Below are 19,624 nucleotides of genomic sequence, written 5' to 3'. Positions count from 1 at the left end.
ATTCATCATTTTAACTGTTTTCCCATACCCTGACATTTAAAATTGATTCATGTCCCACCAGTCCATGTTCATACTAAAGTTCTCGCCCATCGGTCCAAGATTCTCCCAAGGTCCCCATGCCAAATCATGCGTAGTCACATGCTCATTACTGACCCCTTGCTGTGCCGTAATCGTCCCATTCTCAACTGTCTCTTGCGGATTCATATCTGTCCTCTCAGATACCCAAGCTGGAGGTGACGCGTACTGAGCTGTTGACTCTCGCATATCTGTTGGTGGTGAGCTCGTCTCGGACCTTGGAAGGCCATCTTCGTCCTGAGTGGCAGCATGACCGCCCCAAACATCTCGACCGTGGACGCTTTGATCATGGTAGTTGGGGAATTGCGGTGCAGCTACGTCTAGCAAGACCCAGATGAGAGATGTTCTGACAACGGCTGGGGACGATTTGTCAGTTGCCATCTGGGTTGATCGATCGGTGGACTCAATGAACTGATCCAGAGTATGTTCCTGGCATATGCATTAGTAATCGGTAGAATATGTTTGTGGAGTGTAGGACATACGATTGTCTTGCAAACTGGCCAACATGTAGCCATCTCTCTCACGAGATTCCTGCAAACTTCAAGATTTCTGACTGAAGATGCTTGCAGCTGACTATCATTAGTCCTGGTCCAGTACAGATGCAATGTACTGGCGATGGCCGCTGCTTGAGCAAAGAAGGGATCAGCCAATCGCAGATTCTTCTCCTCCGCTGTGCGAATCAACCTCGAGACCCAAGTGCAGTGTCTCAAAGCTTTCAGGTACGATGCTCTCCAGAACGAATCGCCTCCAAGTCTACTCTTTGGTGTTTCAGCCATGACGGTATATAAAGATGGGTGATTGAGGACGCAATGAATGGTATGGTAGGTCATCTGCACCCTGAGCCACGGCAGCCAGTCCATACGGTTATTCTCTACCTCCAAGGGTGAAATCTCTGGGAATTTGGCTGCGTTATAGCTTATAGAGATTGGCCAAATCATCTCAACCTCCAACAGCCGCGAACAAAGTTTGGTATAGTCGGAATCTGGATGCCAGGGACGTTTGGCTAAGCCTTCGAAGCACTTGGCGATGTAGAGTCTGACATCACTCCATAGTTCGCAAATCTTTAGAGACTGAGACCATACGTCAACGAGTGTTTCCCGTAAGCCCGAGTGTGTTGCCTTTGGAGCTGCAATGCAGCTTCCTAGAGAATCTCGGGTTTCTACCGTGAGCATTTGAGGCGCGTCGATACTTGTTGGTATAGACGGCAATAGGACAGGCCTGCCGCAGGAAAAGCTTAGGCACTGGATACTCCAGAAGAGTCGTGATTTATCTTGTGAGACTGCTGAGCCACTTGGATTACGCTCACTGCCGGGAAGAAGTTGGATCATGTTCTGAACAGTTGCTATGTCAAAGCCAGCCATGGGGATGTTGCCCACTTATACAGTGTTAGCAGGATTCAGACCGAAAGAATAAAAACTGGCTCACAAATGAAGTTGTAGTACGCTAGTAGACACAGCGCCTGGGCACATCTGATGGTAACTCTGCCCTCTGCAATCTTGAGCATGACGCCTCGCCGTGCAATTTTGATGTAAGAGTCAGGGCTTTGAAGGTTATCCATAGGCGTATCTTGCGTATTGTAAGTCATACTTAGAGCCAACATGGCATAGATCAGTTCCTCAGATGTATCTGATGGTAATAATGGGCGCTCCCCGAAAAGCCAAAGAGGTTGCCGGTGGATATGGCGAAAGTAAAAGTCAATGGCTCTTGTAGTAACCTCGGTTGGTATTGATGATCCGCTCTTCATTAGCACTTATAGGCATGGCTTAAGGGAAGAACTTACATTAATGGAAGGGTTGTGTGGGGCGAGGTTGATGAGAATGATGGTATACGGTTATTCCTGTCTGACGTCGAGGTGGGTGTAGTCTCTTGCATGGAGGGGGGACTGCATATCGTCAGTTTAGAAGGCTCTGGTGCATGAGCTAGGGTACTATGCAACGTACACAACTCTGCTTATTAAGTTATCCAACTTATCCTCGAGTTGTTCAAGTCGATTGGACTGCAGGTCTTAGTAAGAGGAGTGAGATACTCAGATGAGCAGCCTTACCATGCGAGTCTCCATTCTACTAGTGGTATCATCATTGACAGGGTTGGCTTCGGTGAAGGAGCATTGTTGGCGAAGACGTGTGCATGCTGAACATCGCGGTCTTTCACCTGGGCAACGAATCTTCTTGCGCCTGTAAGGTCATCAGCAATCATATCTGTGTCAATCCGGTAATGATTGTACCGGCAATTATCACAAGCCTGAGCAACGCGTCGATATTGTCTTGATCGTGGGGCACTCATTCTGCGTGTTTATTGGTGTGGTTGATAAGAGACTGGAGGACGGTTGGTGACATTCAGAGCTGGTGCAGATTATGTATGCTACGCGTCTGACTGCTGCTGAGCCCTGGGCCTCGAGTCAAAAAGTGCGGGGGTAAAAAAAGCCACTGAAAGCAGGGGGTAAGCCACTGAGAACAGGGAGCTCGCCACTGGCTCGGCCTGCTTAAAATTCCGGGTCTTGTCTTATCGGGCGCCTAATTTTGCGATAAGAAGCGTGGCTTGCAACGGCGAATAACTTTTTAATAATGGGCTTAATTGAGGAAAAGCAACTGTGCTACGCGTTGAACTCTCTCGTACGACTGTCGCATCGCTCGAATTTTAATTTTACTTGTTGAGTCGAGGCAACAGTTGACGTTCCTAACTGGTTTCATCATGTTGCCTCAATGCACGTAGACCGAATCACCTTCTTTGTGGAATGCAGCCACCAGGCTGCATTAAATCATTGTATAGCAAAGAGCATGAGTTGTTCATTTTTCACGATCTTATGATAGAAGTTTAAGAATTTGGATATAACAGTGATATCTAATTAATGCTGTCTAAATGCTCTGCTTCTACAACTTGCTATCTGCCCCTACCCTAGGGATGCCAAAGTTGGAGATATCCTCCTTTGTCTCACCATCTATCGCAAGCTCGGCCAAAACACGGCCAATCGCGGGTGCAAACTTGAACGCATGACCTCCGCCCAAGCCGATGATCACATTAGGATAATTCTTCAGAGGGCTGATAACAAATTGACGATCAGGCGTGATGGCATATTGGCAAGTGACTGTTCGAATGGCTTGGCCCTTATCAGGTATCAGACCGCCCATAAAAGAGGTCAATTCATTAAACAAATCGTCAGATGGGACAAAGGTGCGTTCTTCGGGTGTCATGAAGTTGTTGGATGTATCGCGGCCTGCCTTGATTGTTGGCTCGCCATAACTGGGGAACCCGTAGAAATATCTGCTGCCAGCCCAGATCCATACAGGAAATTTTGTGTCGTCAAATGGGGTGATATCGGTCGGTTTGTAGTAGGTGACCTGTTCTTGCATAATTTGGAGCGGGATGTTTGTTCCAAGCGGTGTGATGAGCTTGTTGGTCCACGCGTCGCACGCCAAGATAACTTTGTCGGCGTGGAATTGCCCTCGAGATGTCTTGATAGTCATTCCCTTTCCATTTGAATCTGGGACCAATGCATCCACACGCGTCTTCTCCTTCAAAACAGCGCCGTTGGCACGAGCTTGATACTGCATGGCCGCCACAGACTTGGACGCATGTACGATTCCCGAGTCTGCAGTGTAGATCGTCTGAACACCTTCCGCAATGTCAAAAGAAGGCCAGCGCTTCTTGACTTCTCGAGAGCTGAGAACCTCATACGGGATATTGTTTGCGTCAAGACTCCTCATGAACTCAGAAGCACTCATGCTCTTCTCGAATTTGTTCAGAGATGCTCCGTCATCGGCCAATTTGGGGAAGAAGACAACGCCGCCAGTGATGGTGAGCATTTGAAGACCACTTCGACGTTCCAGCTCAGCCCAGTCCTTGTAAGCTGCACGGGCTAGAGCCACATAGTCTGGTGAGCCATAGGATGTTCTAACGATACGTGATGTGTCGTGTGAAGATCCGTAGATGTTGCCAAAGTCATATTGCTCAAAGCCAATCACAGTAGCTCCTTTGATGGCGGCTTGATAGGCTGCTGCGCTACCGAGAGCACCGAGGCCAACTACGGCCACTTGGAAGTTGCTGTTTGACATGCTGAAATGAGAGGTCATAGACTGTAACTCTACAATGATTGAAATATGGCTGAGGGATAAAAGGAAGTGAATTGGCTTGCTAATCTCATACTCTCGTCACAATGCCCTTCCTTATAATCGCGTCTAGGCCGATATAGCTTGAACCTTATCTTATCTTATCAAGCCAGTTCCCCGAGTTTGCGGGGCACATCGGATCATGAAATAAGTTGCCCGTACCCACTTGAGTGTTCACGGATTTTCCGTGCCCACCACGGATTCTCACGGATTCTTCAGCCGAGACTTTACTGTAGGCCTGGGCCAAACAAGACATCTCTGTTAGTAATAAGCCCGTGACTATCACCAATACAGAGGAGGCTCCAACAACTATGGCCAGAAGATGCTTGCGTACGTCTGACATACACGTCTCTGCTCTTGGAAAATGATGAGAATAGCCACGATTCGATTCCAAGTGACTAGTGCGTAGCGTGCCGGGACGGTTTTCCAGCGCGATCAACTGGGGAGGCAGGTCCAGCGTTTGGATACTCTTGAACAATTCATACACAAGATACGATGCGCTCTTTTTGTCAAACCTCCTTCGAAAGGACTCATGAGCCGGTGGATCTCCCGATGCATTGCGGCAGCGACACCCTCTGGATATAAAACGGCAATAAGAGTCTACATACTTGGCGGCAACGGCACCTTGTGCGGCAACAACACCAGGTAACACAGCGGCAGCGATACAATTGGGCGCCGCGGTCGATGTATTCTCAAGTGCAAAGAGGGGTTAAGCGTTACACGATGACGAGCCGAGGGAGCGTGAACATTATTTCTGTCAGCATCTTGGAGGAGTTGTCTTGTAAATATTCCAGCCTTCAACCCAGTCCCAAGTGTTCTATTCAAATAAAGCTATCATCACCGTTGTTCTTCGACTAAGACATTCATCATTGCATTATTCTACATCTATTCCTTTGTCAAGCACTTTCATTATGGGCATAAACTCGTCAAACCCAGCTCATGAACCCGCGATTATCCCGCCGCAGACAATGGATAATAAACCAGTCTTGGACCAAAAGCCCACTGCAGACAAAGTGGTAAACGGATTCACCTCTCATGCGAATGGCGTCCATGAAACGTTCACTTGCAAGGATGCTCCAGTCGAGAACCAACGGCCTCTCAAGGTCCGTGTAATTGGCGCTGGGTACTCAGGCGTCTACCTCGGCATCAGAATTCCCCAGCGTCTGCGCAACATCGATCTCAAGATCTATGAGAAGAATGAAGGCGTTGGAGGAACGTGGTGGGAGAATCGGTATCCAGGTTGTGCCTGCGATATTCCTTGTAAGCAAGAGAACTTCATATAAGATTGCAAGTTACTAACATACATGTCTGTAGCCCATTCTTATCAGTACACCTTTGCCCCAAACAAGGCTTGGTCGGGCTTTTATGCCCCTGCACACGAAATTTGCGCCTACATCGACGGCGTGGCAGAGAAATACGGTGCCAAGCGCTTCATTCATCTCGGACACAGAGTGACCAACGCAACTTGGAATGATACCGCCAAGAAATGGTATTTCTTGCATTGCATTACCTTGACCAATACTGACAATATCTAGGCACGTCACGGTTGAGACCAACAAAGGAGAGACCATCTCCGAGGAAGTAGATGTCGTTGTTGCAGCGAGAGGTAACCTCAACACAATCTCCTGGCCGGACATTCCTGGCTTTGATACCTTCAAGGGCAAGAAGATGCATTCGGCAGCCTGGGACCAAGAATATGACTTCAAGAACAAGAATATTGGTGTCATCGGTGGTGGATCGAGCTCGATTCAGATAGTGCCGGAGCTGCAAAAGGTGGAGGGTGCCAAGTTGAACTGCTTCGTTCGCAGCAAGGTCTGGATATCGAACCGTTTCGGCGATGTTACGATGAAGCAATTGGGATGGGATCCTTCTGACATTGAGTGTAAGTCCTCGAGATTGACTCCAGCGAAACTGCATTGTCTAACATGGTAACAGTCTCAGCCGCTCGTTTGGCAGAATTCGTCAAGAGTGATGATGAATATCTTCGCTTTCGCAAGCGCATCGAGGACGACGGCAACTTGGTTCATCTCTCAACACTTCGAGGCTCAGACATGCAGAAAGAGTTCGTGGCCATGTTTTCAAAAATCACCAATGATGTTCTCGCTTCACGACCCGATCTTCTAGAATCGTTCTCACCAGGCTTTGGTGTTGGATGTCGGCGTCTGACACCGGGACCAGGCTATCTCGAGGCATTGTCCCAACCCAACGTCACCTTCATCACCCAAGGCATCGAGAGTATAAACGAGAGGGGCCTGAAGCTCAGTGGACCCGAAGGCCGACAAGTCGACGTCGATGTGTTGGTCTGCGCAACGGGTTTCCAGACCAACTACACCCCTCCTTTCCCTGTCGTCGGCAAACAAGGAGTAACGTTGAAGGAGAAGTTTGATCCGTTCCCTGCGACGTATCTCACTATGACAGTAGATGGCTTCCCAAACTACTTCATGATGCTCGGACCTAACTCAGCTATTGGTGCCGGCTCCTTGACTTGTCTGCTAGAGGCAGAGGGCGATTATATCGTCAAGTGCATCCGCAAGCTCCAGAAAGAGGACTACGTGACCATGACGCCCAAAGCATCGCGTGTTCAAGACTTTGCAGACTACATTGGCGAGTACTTCAAGAAGACAGTCTACATGGACGACTGTAAATCTTGGTATAAGATTGGGGGCGGACATGGCGAAAAGATCTCAGCTCTTTGGCCCGGAAGTGTCATGCATGCACTAGAGGCAATGAGGGCACCGAGATGGGAGGACTTTGAGTTTGAGGAGATGCACGAGAATAGACTTCGATGGTTGGGCAATGGCTGGAGTATGTGTATTATGGAGGAGGAGGAGCAGGGTGATCCGAGTTGGTATGTTAACCCGGATGTAGTAGATGTGCCCCCTGAAGGGAAGCCAGAGAGAGATCCCAAGTATCTAGCCAGACCTTTCTCGTATTAATCCATTCGCACTGCTCTCCATAAATCGAACTTTTACTCTGAGAATGTATATAGTAGTAAATAAAATACTCAAGTAAGTGTAAAGAAGCTTTCTTCGATTTGGCCCTGCAGCGCCTCGCCATCCATCATGCCATGCATATAACACTCACCGATGAGAGTATAAGTTCTTTTCAAGTCATTTGACCCTTGGGAGAAGTTTTGCCGCAGCACGTATGGTGTCTGCGTTCCATAGATGAGACAGATCAAGTCGTCTGGCATACTTCTAGGTGGAACAAAACCCATATGGCCTGATTTGGTAACACACCATCTTCGGCCGTTTGCACATGCAACAACGTCTTTAAAAAACCTTGTCGCTCGCAAGTGTGGACCTCCCAAGTCCTGGAGTGAGGAGAGCAATCCAGAGATCATCTTTATCTGCTCATCATTCATTCCTTCAGCTATGTCAAAGAATTGTGAGAAATCGCCATAAGACACCCCCTTAGAAGCCGAATGAGGATTACCAAACAAGTTCCAGTCCAATTTACTGAGATCTGTCAAGACACGGAAGACTTCGCCAACAGAGAGAGTAGCTGGTCTTGGCTGGAGCATCTCTCGGTCACCAACTAGAGTCCTCCAGAAGGCTTCTGTAATACCCTGGCCATCGAGATAAGGATCATGCACTTCTGCGTGGACAAAAGAAATACTGTCATCATACCAATGCTTTACTTCTCTTGCATATTCCCAAACCGAGCTATGATCGATGGTAGGGAAGCATGGCCCTACCATCTTGATCTTAGTGACAAAACAACCCCTGACCTTCAGCGTCTTTTGCTCCCTGTTAAGAACGAACTGGTAATTTGAAGGGTGTGAACCTTCTCCGCAGGCTTTGTATCTGTAATCTGGATGGCTATCCTCCTGAGAACCGTTTTCAATATATCGAGATAGAGCCGTCGCCATTCGATCCGGTTTCCATTGCGGCACCCACGAGGGCAATCTTGGACTTCTGTCTGAAAAGCCTGTACCAGACAGAGGGAGTATCCAAGAGCACTGACGTCTCTTTACCAAGAAATCAGCAGTCTCTATAAGTACATCTTCAATAGATGTACTTTCAGAGTATTCAACTTTAACCGGCAGAATAGAATCGTTCTCTCTGGCAAATGACGTGAGCCCCTGCAACGCGTAGACCTTATCTTTGTCCACGGTTGCTTGGCTGTGTATGAATGAGGCCAAAAGATGGTCCAATCTGATTCCCGCTAAGGAACGGAAGTCATCTCTGATTTGCCGCATTTGGCTGACAGTGGCCAAGGCCTGCGGCGAGTAAATTGCTGAGTCCTCAAGGGAGTTGCTAAGCAATTGCTCTAGTGGTCCATTGTAAAACCCTTGCATAACATCCGCCACCATCTTCCAAGACAAGTAGTGGTCACCATATATAATATGTACCTCTTGGGCTACCATCACCTCTTGGATGATCCAGACTCTTAGGAACCAAGGTCGTGAGAATAACCGTTGAAGAGCTGTCCACGACGCAGTCTCGGTTGGGTCTGTTTTGTCCGAAAGCAGCTTCTCAAGCAGCTCATCCGGTTCGTATGCGTGAAGTAAAGTCGATATATCCAGCAATTTGCTCACTGCTAAAGAAGCATCAGTGGCATAGCCAAACCAAACAATGACTCGAGAAGCATTTTCGTATATCTCAGTCATTTTCGTCACCTGGCTATTTCGTTCTTTGATGTTATTTTGATCGATGCAGACAGAATCAATCCATAGGTACCTATGTTTCCAATAGTCTGCTCTTCGAACCAGTATATCATGTACAGATTGTGATACGGCCATTGTCTTGCCATTTAATGTGATTTCCTTCGATTTCGATCCGGAACCCCAGGTATAAGAGATAGCTTCATAGGGAGGAGATTCACCCCTACTGAATGTAACCAGCTGCAGTTGCAGATGTGAAAGTGAACGAGTAGGACTTAGCATAAACCCAAACAAGTTCCAGCGACGTGATGGAGATACTAGGATCAGTCTGAGTTCCATCTCCCCCAGCGGTTCGTATACGAAAGGGCTTCGTGGAGTGTCTGGGATTATGACGGGGAAGCTTGTTGGGTTGATGAAAGCGGCATGTGCATCATTAAAAGCCTGCAGACCGTTCCCAACTATCCAGACCAGCCATAAAACAAGGAAGAAAGATTCCTTGAAAAGGCCCAAGAGTATCAGACGGCCAGGCCAGTACCAGAAGCCATCATTGACAAACCGAAGGATAACGTAACCCTTCAAAAGCCTGTGCCAAGGTCTGTCTACAAGCTCACAAATAATAAAAAAGGAACAAGCGGTAATGGAGACGAGATAGGGGTGCTGACGAAGGGAAAGTAGCCATTTAGAGACAGAACCTATGTTGTATAAGAGCAGTGTCGTTGCAGTATACGCAAGGGCAGGCTCGCGACCTTCTAGCATTCTCTGGCATTCGTGGCCTAATGGTACATCCCTAATGGGTCCGAGTAGGTAATGTGCCGGGATGTAAGCGAAGTTCCATGCGACGACGAGAAGGGAGAAGATGATAGACCATGGAACTCCAAAAGGGCACTCGATATAGTGACCAAGTATGTGCGATAGAAGGAAGTTGATGCAGAAAGTCGAAATCGCAAGTCCGATATGGAAAGGGACCTTACCGAAACGCAGTTTGATCATGGGCTCTTCGAGCAACGTTTGCAAGCCTAATAGTGCCATACTGAGAAGGACGCAAAAGCAAAAGTTTAAACTTTGATGCGACTAAACGAATCGAAATGGTGAAATAGGTCGAAACTGAGTACCTGAGTAGTGGTGATGCAATTAAATTCATGATTGAGCTGATGTGCCGGTAGAGTATTAATTAAATGAGGAGGTTGAAAATGAAAATAAAAGATGCCTAGCGTCAGGCATTCTTGCATAATATTGAATCAAGTGTGTCAGCCAGGTGGCTTTTAAGTGGCTACGTTGCATTTTATGTGCTTTTACATAATAGGTTTCTGACCAATAGAGTCTGCATGCGAGGCTTTCTGTTAGAGTAGAAACCAAAATATCAACAGAAGCAAACCATCGACCTCAATTGAGTAGTGCAATCTTGTAACCGCGGTGCCATTTTCCAGTGCCACCAACTACGACCTTGCGGAGTAGCCACTCCAAGCCGGAGCAAGGTTATCAAGACCTATGTCTGACCAAAGACGTTGAATCTCCTCAGATGGCCTGGGCGAAGTTTTGAGATCACCTCCCGATCCCTGACTCTCTTCCGGTGCTCCATACACTCTCAGATCCTCAGAAGCATGGAACTCGCCCCAGGGCTCCTCCGTGTTTGCGAAACTAATCACATCTCGAGCAAAGCCCGTTGCTGTCTTCTTCTGGGAGTCATCCATGACGTGATTGAAGTTCAGGAAGAGATATGCTATGTCAAGACAGTGAGCAGACCGACCCTTATGTGGCCCATCCCATGGATTAGATTCATTAAAGTAATAAAGCCATGAATTGGTAGGCCAACAGTTGGCGTAGTGTTTAGATGTCGCAAAGTACTTTAGATCTGTCCCGAACTGGAGAATCTTGATGCGGGTTTTGGCGTCCTCATCTGCTTCTGAGATCCCATACAGGCTGAAAAGTTTCTCGAGTCTGTCATGGTGCTCTTCGGGGATGGACTTCGTCAAAGACCTGACGAAGCCTTGGGCCAGAGACCCTTGATCACGGCCTGCGAAAAGACCGAGAACTTCGAAGATGACTGCATCAAAGTCGGTCGAGCCAATCATTAGAGGTGGCTTGTCTTTCGATGAAGACAAGTGAGTCTCGACTGAATTGAACGAGGGCAGTTGGTCTGTCTCCACGACGGGCATTAGCGGGACTGACATTGGGATCTTGGATAGAATGTCTTCCGGAGAGATTGCTATCAATGCATCCACTTGATCCTCGCTCGATAACGCAGGATCTATTCCTAGAAACTGTAGCACAGCTTTATATGCATTTTGGGCGACTTCCTTAGTAGATGACGGAACGGCCAAGTTGTTTCCACTCAAGCAAATGGCGCGGTCGAAAAGAGATTCGGCTTGTAAGTCCAGGTCAAGGAGATGCATGATGGAGCCTGGGATCAATCATCAGCTGAGTTGTCTTCGAATAACGAGCAAATAGCTAATACTTACTACCGCCTGCGCTCTGACCAATGGCTGTGATGCGAGTTGGGTCGCCCGAAAACCCGCCGATGTTCTGATGAACCCACTGAAATGCCGTCTTTTGATCAAGGATGCCTCTGTTTGTAAGGATACCTGCGGCCTTCATCTCATTGCTGTCCAGAAACCCTGCAACTCCGAGTCGGTAGCTGTTAATAGTCAGTATAAGGCCCTGAAAATACCCCGTATCTAACAACTCATATGGAGAGACCCTACTTGATAGATACACCAATGATAGGCTTTCCGATAGACTTGGAATATGCTACGATGGCAGCCATATCATAATGTGGAGCCCCGCTGTCACCTATGATATATGCGCCTCCATGAATAAAGACAAGCACGGGTAGTTTTGCATCATTCTCGTTGAGGGTCGCTTCTGGAACGGTGATATCGAGAGTCAGGCCGTCCAGGTCCGACATGGGACGGTCATCGGGTTTGTTGAGAGCCTTTTGAATGAGGCCAAACTCAATGTCGCATGCTAGAGGTGGTCTGACGACAGTCGGGCTGTGAGGAGGAGGGAGGATTAGGTCAGGTCATGCTCGCAGATCTGGCAACAACCTACCCTCTCCTTGTCGCATGAATCTTTCCTCCATAGTCACTTTTCAGCACTGGAGCGGCAAGACGATGAGCTATTGTGGCATACTGGACACCCAGAAATTGCACTACTCCTTGATCGTCCAACTTGAGGCCTTGGATATCACCCAATCGGGTATGGTTAAGCGTAAACGCCATGATTGGGGCAAAAAAGAGGGGAACGTGATATTATCAAATGTTTACAAATGGCGGAGTAAAGAGGAGAAGACTGCAATTGTAGCCGAAGCGACGGCTTTAAGACGTCAGCGAGTCTCATGTAATGAAAAGTAACTAATCCTGCCTTGCCATCACTGGCTGAGGTCACCCTTGCTACCCCAGATTTCTCCAGCCTAGGTAGCTATCCGATGGACCGGACTGGGGATATAGGTGCACTTGCCGCCGTGATACCTCGCGCACAAAACATGTGGACGACTATCATTACCCGGACCAGTAACTTGTCATGCATGTGTAAGCGAGAAACGAGGAGTTGAACTGGCACTACCCCGCTAAACCTGGGGCATGATGCAGTCTACCCGCTCGCTTCCCCGCACAAGATGCTCATGTTGATATCACTAACCCGCAAGCGTTAGAGTCTCGGCTCTGGGTGCGGCAAATGATTGCAGACTCTTCATTTTGACATCCCGGGTTGATCCTGAATTCAATACCCACTAATCTCAATACCAAGCGGCAAACGTACACGGCCAATATTCCCGTCATGCCACGTCCCAAGGTTCGTGCTCAAGATCGTAGACGCGCTGTGATAGCCTGCGTGCCCTGCCAGAATAGCAAGAAGAGATGCGACTCGCAAACTCCATGCGCCAATTGCCGGCGACGGGACTGTGTTCCTTATTGCATCTACGATCCAGAGGCTGCTCGGCCGCGACGTATAAGCAGCAAGGCACAACGTCGAGCCACGGCCAGACAAGACGACATCACGTCTAACAGCAACGACGATGCCGCCAGCTTAGACTTGATCGTTTGTTCTACTATAGCCTCGTCTGTCAATGAGAGCGATACCCATGAGCGCATACAGGCACCACGGACTCCAGAGTCTACAGCTGGAGAGCAGTCCAACGAAACCCCCGGCACCATCTCATCACCTTGCATGTCAAACGGCGGCAGTCAAGGCAGGGACTCAGAGGGCGAGAACTGTAAGCACATAAGAAAAATATGGCAATTTGAGCTCCCATCCCATACCTGACTGGCTTGTAGTATCCATGGGCGATTCGGCATCTCTCTCTTTCCTCGACTTCCTACGTCACATGTTCCTCTGCTACATGGGACCATCCCCATTCACCGACAAAGAGCGGGCCAAAGCTATGTTGGAGTCGTCGTATCCCCAAGCCTCGTACTACGTCGCCGAGGACAGCCCAGACAGTCAGCTTACACTGGAAGAAAAGCGAGATTATATCCATAGGTTTCTAGTAGCGGTATGGTTACAACTACAACACGATATGTACGAAGCTAATATGGGATTTCAGACAACCGGAATTGTATATGTTTACTCCCCTAAGCAATTATTAGAGCTGCTCGAAGAGACTGAACACCCAAGTGCCTCTGATCCACCACAGTCTCTCCAAAAAGGCGCCATCATCGACTTGGCTATTGCCGTCGGCGGGCAAGGTTGTAGAACAAGCCCCAAAACTCTTTATCATGCCCAGAAGCATTTTGACCGTGGACAAAAGGTAGCCTTTGATGGTATGCTGCTTAACCCTACAGGCGAACTAGTTGCTATCTTTCTGCTCATGAGTATCTATATGGTGAATGCGTGCAAGAGAGACGGGGCCTTCATATATCTTGGTGTTGCGACTCGAGTGGCACATGCGATAGGGATGCATTTGCCGGATTCTTATCGCAATTTGACACCAGAAGTACATCGATTCAGGTAGGAGACCTTGTGGTCTTGATCAACTAGTGGTGGTGAGCTGACATACTTGCTTCAACAGGCTTCAGGTATGGAAAAGTCTGCGTATCTTGGATATCGGATTCGGAGCAGTCCTAGCCCAAACCCCAGCGTCTTCACCAAGACGTGGAATAAGTGACCCATCATTCTCGGTCCCAGACGGACCAGAACCCTGTACGCCAGAATTCACATCCATGTCAGCGTGCTATGGAGTCTGCGTTATACTCGAACAGATCACATATCTCCTCAACAACAAACAGGACACGAGCTTGACATCAACAAAAGAAATCCTCAGACAACTTCGAGACTGGAGCTCGGCACTGCCGTCGAGCATGACGAACTGCACGGTCAGCTCCCCGATCTCACCGGAGAAGTGGTGGCAGACTTTGGGCAACTTTGCTGTCTCGATCTTTTATTACTACACTGTTATGCTGGCTACTAGACCGGTTCTGATATCGTACATGCTGGGGAGGCTGAAACGCCTGGATCGCTCGGATGGTGCCTTTGGGGAATATCCTGCCAGTGATGCGGAGACGAAGGAGTTGGCACAGGTCTGCATTGATGCGTCTGTATTACTGATCGAGACTACGCGAAGAACACAATCTGCTGGCCTGCTCATACAGAACATGACGTTACTAAAGTAAGAACTCCCATTTCCACTTAGCCAAGGCATATACTAACCGTGGACTCAGAGCTTGGATATTTAGCGGCTGTCTCATCCTGGCCTTTTCTCTCTTCGTCGAGGCCACATTGTCAGAAAGATCAACAACATTCGAGACAGAGGCCGCTCTACATAGTGGCATTGGCCTCATTAGAGACCTGGATCGAACAAGTCCTCAAGCCCATCGCTATCTAGACGTGTTGACAGAGCTTCGCAACTCCCTACAGAGTTATCGAGAACGTCTCGTTCCACCCAAGAGAGAGAGTAGCGGGCAGTTTCTTAGCCAGATATTCGTCCTGGACCAGGAGAGGAGTGCTCCGCCAGATGCAGACACTGACATGTCAACATTGGCATCGTCAATTGTGCCGCCGGAGCTGGGTGACGAGACATCTGGAGGTCTGCTATTGTTGCAGCAGGTGACGGAGGCAACGCATAGTATGGCGAGTATGTGGCGCATACCAGATGAAAGCCAAGGGTTTGGTGATGAAGGCTTGCCCATGGCATTGGGGGCATCTGATTTACACTGGAATGGAATTATTCAGGGAACAGACAACTTTTTGTTTGATACGGAGCCATTTACAGACATGCTGAGCCATTTCTAAGTAGCTCTTGTAATGCAACACAACTTTTAAATTATATTTGCTACTAGGGACCTTGAATCAATGCCTTGAGAATCTCAGCAGGCGTCTTCTTGGGCGCAGCAATCTGGAGGACTTCCTTGCTTGTGGTGTCAACTCCGCATTTCCCTTCCCATGCAGTTTCAGGAGCATGCTTGATCGACAAGATGACATTCTTTGAATGCTGTGTCTGGGCTGCGGCATGTTCAATGAATGACATGTCCTTGGAGACGACATGCTCAACCTTGGTGCCGATGTACTCCTCGACAAGATCTACAATCTGACGTCCAGTGATATCCTCGGCCCCGTTCAAGACATATTTCGCCTTGTTGTGGGAATCAATGTCCTCCGAAGCCAAGAGGTGAGCTGCAAAGACTCCGACTTCGTTGGAATCGATGGGCCCGACGGCTGCATCCTCTGAAGCCATGAGCCTCAGCGGCTCTTGCTTCCCGGTCTCGCGGAATGTCTTGATCAAGCTAGCAGCAGGACCAAGCCAAAATTGGGTAAAGACGTTAGGCTGCAATGAAGTCCATTTAAGTGCATCAAACTCGGGCGAACTCAGCAAGGTCTCGATTGCCCAGTGCGTCCTGGGATAGTAGGCGGGGCAATCAGGACGGACGTTTGCAGCGGTGGTTGAGATACGCACGACGTACTCAATGCCAGCGCTGAGAGCAGCGATATGGAATGTCGACTCTTCGGCAAATTGATTGGGTTCGTTATGCGAGGCGATGAAAGCTCTGACGACGTGCCGTTCTCGGAGCCAGTCTGCGGTGATCTCGACCCAGTTCTGTTCAATGACCTCGACGTTTGGCAGGCGAGCGAGTTGTTGAGCGGCAGTTCCGTTGGCTGATCGTGTCAGAGCAAGAATCTTGTAGTCTGAGAAGGTCTTGTTCTCTTTGAGAAGTTCCGATAGCGTTGTGACGACCCCTCGTCCCGTGTTGCCAGTGGCGCCGGCGACGAGAAATGTACCAGACATGTTGATAAGGAAGTACCAAACAAGTCGGTACTTGGATGTTACAATCAAACGTCAGTTCAAATTAGGAGATTAATATTTATATTTTACGATAGCTGCACATTTTGCGATTAGTATTCCAGCCAACGTTATAGCCCAAGCGTTCGGACTGATTATTAAACAGACTCTATTATTAATATAGCGTTGCGGACTCCGCCGTTGTTAATATAGCGTTGCGGACTCCGCCGTTGTTAATATGGAGCTGCGGACTTTGCTTTATTTTGTCAATTATGGAAATACCAACCCAACTCGCTTCCTACTGTTTGCAGGAAATGGCTGGTATGACCTACTGACACTATGCACATTTAATCCAAAGTTGAAGTCACAGAGGCCGATGAAAACAACGTTGTACTCATTGAAGACTGCACATGTTTCAGATATCAGACCATTGATCACCCTAATGGGGGATATTAGCAGATGTCCGCTTAAAAACACTATGCAGTGATGTATTATAATACTTACCGTCCCAAAGGCCTTTTGTCCGCGCCAGAACTCTTCCGTAAGAGGTCCAAACCACTCAGACATTGTCCTATCAATGCCTTCCTCTGTATCAAATCCTCTGCCACCAGCGACCAGCACAGACTTCCCACTCAACGACTTGTCAGTTGCCAGCTGAGTGATAAACTGCGCAACATCATTAGGTGCATTCAATGGAAGATGATGCTTGTCCCAGATCGAGCGGACGTTATCGATCATCTGCGTGTCTGTTGCCCAGGGACACACGGCGTTGATGCGGATGCTGTACTTTGTTGAAGCCAGCGCCCGTAAGGATCTCATTAGTCCTATAATGCCATGCTTTGAAGCGCTGTAGGCGAAGAGACCTGCGGCTTCAGTTATTCCAGCGATAGAGGAGAGTAAGACAATGGACTTGGAGAAGCCCTTCAAGTTGGCCTGTCCTTTGTCTGCCTTCATAAAGGCAATTGCTAATCGACAAAAGAGAACAACGCTTGTGAGGTTGATGTCGATAGTATTCTTGAGCGGCTGGGGTTCCGTCATGACCGCCTCGAGGGTAAGTTGGTCTGGCCCAAACCATTCATTAGGTTCTACAATGGCAGCGCATGATATTGCGATATCGACATGACCTCGTTCTTCATAAGGTGTCTTGAAGAGCTGAAGTTGTTCGCTGTAGTTGCGGACGTCGAGTTTCTGGAAATGTACCGATCCGCTGCTATGCGGTATGCTTGACTGGATATGACTGACCATCTGATGGCCCTTGACATCGTCCACGTCGCCGAAGTAAACATGAGCGCCTCTCTCGTATAATAGGGAAACCGTTGCTGCGCCAATTCCTTGCGCACCACCTACGCGGAAGGCATATTAGAAATAGATATATAATAGAAGTCGATGAAAGCTAGAGAGCGAAATGTTGAGCACTACCTGTCATGACAACCACCTTCCCCTTCACATTATCCGCGATGTCTGAGGAGAAGAATATCTCGGCCATATTTTGTTCAAAGTTGCGTAGATAGAGAAGATGAAAAAAATGAGCAAGAGTACTAGCAGTGTTGACTAACTCTAGAGAATTTAGAGAAGAAAATGGGTTTTGAATGGGCTGAACTAAACCAGGCCTAGAACTAACAAGTGGATAGATCTCTATGGCTGTCCTGTATTATAGGTGCTGTTGCCGACAGTGGGGAACTCCGGACACTCGGGAAACCGGCGCGGCATCTACACCCATTTCATCGGCACGCGTTTACATGTCCAAATTCCGGTCTTCCGAGCTAAATAAGTACCATTCACTGTATCATCCGGAAATTGACATCAGTTACCTCACAACAGATCCCCGAATCACCAAGTGCAGCCATCCAGTCTTCCCATTCTCACTCCAACCTAGCTACAGTGCCAAAATGTCGCCATCTGCTGATTCAATTGTTGATACGTCTTTTCAAGGCCAAAGATTATCTATCGTTGTCACTGGAGGCGCAAGTGGCATTGGTTTGGCTATCACCCGTCACTTCGCTGCACAGGGCCACATGGTTGCCGTTCTTGACGTCAACTCAAAGACTGGACCAGATGTTGTTGCGGAAGTGTCAAAGCAGTACCCTCAAGCCACCGTCAGTTTTCGATGGTGCGATGTTTCTTCCTGGGAAGGACAATACGCGGTCTTTGACCAGATCTATCGTGAGCACGGAGACCGAATCGATATTGTTATCGCCAATGCAGGAATCTCTGATCCTGTAGTCGGAGCCCTCGATTGCACTCCAACAGAGTTTCCCCGGAAACCGAACCTGAAAATGCAGGATATTAATCTCAATGGAGTAATTTACAGTCAGTTATACCTCTTCTTAAGCCTCCCCATGCTCTATAAGCTAACAGGCACCAACTGTAGGTGTTGGACTTGCTGTGCATTATATGCTCAAGAACGAAGTCGGAAGTCGTCTTCCAAATTCGAGAGGCTCTGTTGTTTGCACATCATCATCAGCTGCCATCTATCCGTTCCCTGTTTCGCCGCTCTATTCTGCAGCAAAGTCCGGCATTATAGGACTGGTTCGTTCCATGGCTATCAGGCTTGAAGAACCCAAGATACAGATCAACGCTCTTGCACCCGGAGTCCTGGGTAAGTTTACAGCCCCCAAACACCTGAGCCATTTTGTCCGCCTGCTAACATATAATACAGAAACAAACATCACTCCGGATAAGGAACTCTTCAAGGCGATGATAATCACGCCACTCTCAACCTTGACAAAGGCTGTTTCGCAATTCGTGACAGACCCTTCGAGGACTGGTCAGGTGGCGGAACTGAATGAGGAGACTATTACACTGAGACCTCATGCGGAATATGCTGATGCTGGGGCGGAACATAACAACAAGATGTTTTATAAACTAGGTCATGCTTGAGATACGGTAATAATGACTGTGTATTTGATTGCATTTGCAGTATCATATCTAGAATAGGCGTGGCCTCTTAGTTCTCCATCGTTTGATTAAACAGTTAATGCTTACATCAAGCGCCTTGCACGGTGCTTGACTAACGTGCCCTGTTACCAATACGACCAAATTGTGCTAGACACCCTGCCTTCGTGTACCAGCAACACTATGTGCTAGTGATATCCTTCCCTTGAGTTCAATGCCCGCTGCCGAATATTGCGACAACCAAGCTAGCGGCAAAGGGACAGACCCATGATGTCCAGTCCGCCCCCGCACTACACTAACCCCACGATCTGTATCTCACATGTCCAGAGACTAAGCATGCAATATTAGCGGGGTAACGAGCGTACTACTACTCTATAGCTGTAACCTCGACGCCCTTGCCATGTCTTGGCGAGACACTACGGCTAACTCTGATGGTGATATAGCGTCGGCAGATGGCCCTTGGTGATTGTCGGCACGAGGGATCAACTGCACCATTGGCCTGCCAAGTTCTCTGGGGTAATGTGAGCTCCCAGCCACAGAGTCTCGACTGCCAATAACACGATTGGTCACGACTAACATTGGTCCACCACGAAGCGGGAAACGATTCTGCCAATCCAGCCCGGGCTCCTTCACCCCATACCCCATGAATTATCCCTGAATGATGTCGGCGATATGCCCCCGAAATGACATATAAGCTACCCACATCCTCGAATCCTCCGTCATACTTCTGCA

At 48.4% G+C, this 19,624-nt stretch overlaps 9 protein-coding genes; 3 read left to right on the top strand and 6 right to left on the bottom strand.

Annotated features, from left to right (window-relative positions):
- Positions 1–36: 36 nt before the first annotated feature.
- FFUJ_05399 (uncharacterized protein) lies at positions 37–2,358 on the bottom strand (the record flags this gene model as incomplete). XM_023578605.1 has 7 exons in its annotated part: positions 37–504; positions 558–1,450; positions 1,501–1,811; positions 1,856–1,957; positions 2,016–2,071; positions 2,120–2,249; positions 2,300–2,358. The coding sequence occupies 7 exons, from the start codon at positions 2,356–2,358 to the stop codon at positions 37–39; spliced, it is 2,019 nt and encodes a 672-aa protein (XP_023431588.1).
- Positions 2,359–2,945: 587 nt separating this feature from the next.
- Positions 2,946–4,127, bottom strand: FFUJ_05398 (related to monomeric sarcosine oxidase; the record flags this gene model as incomplete). The annotated part of the gene is made up of 1 exon (XM_023578604.1): positions 2,946–4,127. One exon carries the CDS (start codon positions 4,125–4,127, stop codon positions 2,946–2,948), a length of 1,182 nt encoding a protein of 393 aa, XP_023431587.1.
- Positions 4,128–5,092: 965 nt separating this feature from the next.
- FFUJ_05397 (monooxygenase-like protein) lies at positions 5,093–7,117 on the top strand (the record flags this gene model as incomplete). XM_023578603.1 has 4 exons in its annotated part: positions 5,093–5,441; positions 5,496–5,670; positions 5,717–6,063; positions 6,117–7,117. The coding sequence occupies 4 exons, from the start codon at positions 5,093–5,095 to the stop codon at positions 7,115–7,117; spliced, it is 1,872 nt and encodes a 623-aa protein (XP_023431586.1).
- Positions 7,118–7,185: 68 nt separating this feature from the next.
- On the bottom strand, positions 7,186–9,816 carry FFUJ_05396 (related to heterokaryon incompatibility protein het-6; the record flags this gene model as incomplete). The annotated part of the gene is made up of 1 exon (XM_023578602.1): positions 7,186–9,816. One exon carries the CDS (start codon positions 9,814–9,816, stop codon positions 7,186–7,188), a length of 2,631 nt encoding a protein of 876 aa, XP_023431585.1.
- Positions 9,817–10,223: 407 nt separating this feature from the next.
- FFUJ_05395 (related to triacylglycerol lipase V precursor) lies at positions 10,224–12,005 on the bottom strand (the record flags this gene model as incomplete). XM_023578601.1 has 4 exons in its annotated part: positions 10,224–11,188; positions 11,247–11,422; positions 11,490–11,777; positions 11,836–12,005. The coding sequence occupies 4 exons, from the start codon at positions 12,003–12,005 to the stop codon at positions 10,224–10,226; spliced, it is 1,599 nt and encodes a 532-aa protein (XP_023431584.1).
- Positions 12,006–12,561: 556 nt separating this feature from the next.
- Positions 12,562–15,012, top strand: FFUJ_05394 (uncharacterized protein; the record flags this gene model as incomplete). XM_023578600.1 has 5 exons in its annotated part: positions 12,562–12,997; positions 13,059–13,276; positions 13,328–13,731; positions 13,793–14,389; positions 14,442–15,012. The coding sequence occupies 5 exons, from the start codon at positions 12,562–12,564 to the stop codon at positions 15,010–15,012; spliced, it is 2,226 nt and encodes a 741-aa protein (XP_023431583.1).
- Positions 15,013–15,055: 43 nt separating this feature from the next.
- Positions 15,056–16,003, bottom strand: FFUJ_05393 (probable NmrA-like family protein; the record flags this gene model as incomplete). Its single annotated transcript, XM_023578599.1, has 1 exon — positions 15,056–16,003. One exon carries the CDS (start codon positions 16,001–16,003, stop codon positions 15,056–15,058), a length of 948 nt encoding a protein of 315 aa, XP_023431582.1.
- A 409-nt stretch (positions 16,004–16,412) lies between these two features.
- Positions 16,413–17,483, bottom strand: FFUJ_05392 (related to NADPH-dependent beta-ketoacyl reductase (rhlG); the record flags this gene model as incomplete). XM_023578598.1 has 3 exons in its annotated part: positions 16,413–16,436; positions 16,502–17,340; positions 17,417–17,483. 3 exons carry the CDS (start codon positions 17,481–17,483, stop codon positions 16,413–16,415), a joined length of 930 nt encoding a protein of 309 aa, XP_023431581.1.
- A 403-nt stretch (positions 17,484–17,886) lies between these two features.
- Positions 17,887–18,877, top strand: FFUJ_05391 (related to short chain dehydrogenase/reductase; the record flags this gene model as incomplete). XM_023578597.1 has 3 exons in its annotated part: positions 17,887–18,307; positions 18,369–18,596; positions 18,657–18,877. 3 exons carry the CDS (start codon positions 17,887–17,889, stop codon positions 18,875–18,877), a joined length of 870 nt encoding a protein of 289 aa, XP_023431580.1.
- Between the last annotated feature and the right edge of the window lie 747 nt (positions 18,878–19,624).

This window comes from Fusarium fujikuroi, chromosome FFUJ_chr06 (genome assembly GCF_900079805.1).
Source record: "Fusarium fujikuroi IMI 58289 draft genome, chromosome FFUJ_chr06".
NCBI classification, from domain to species: domain Eukaryota; kingdom Fungi; phylum Ascomycota; class Sordariomycetes; order Hypocreales; family Nectriaceae; genus Fusarium; species Fusarium fujikuroi.
This window is presented reverse-complemented; position numbering and strand designations above follow the sequence as displayed.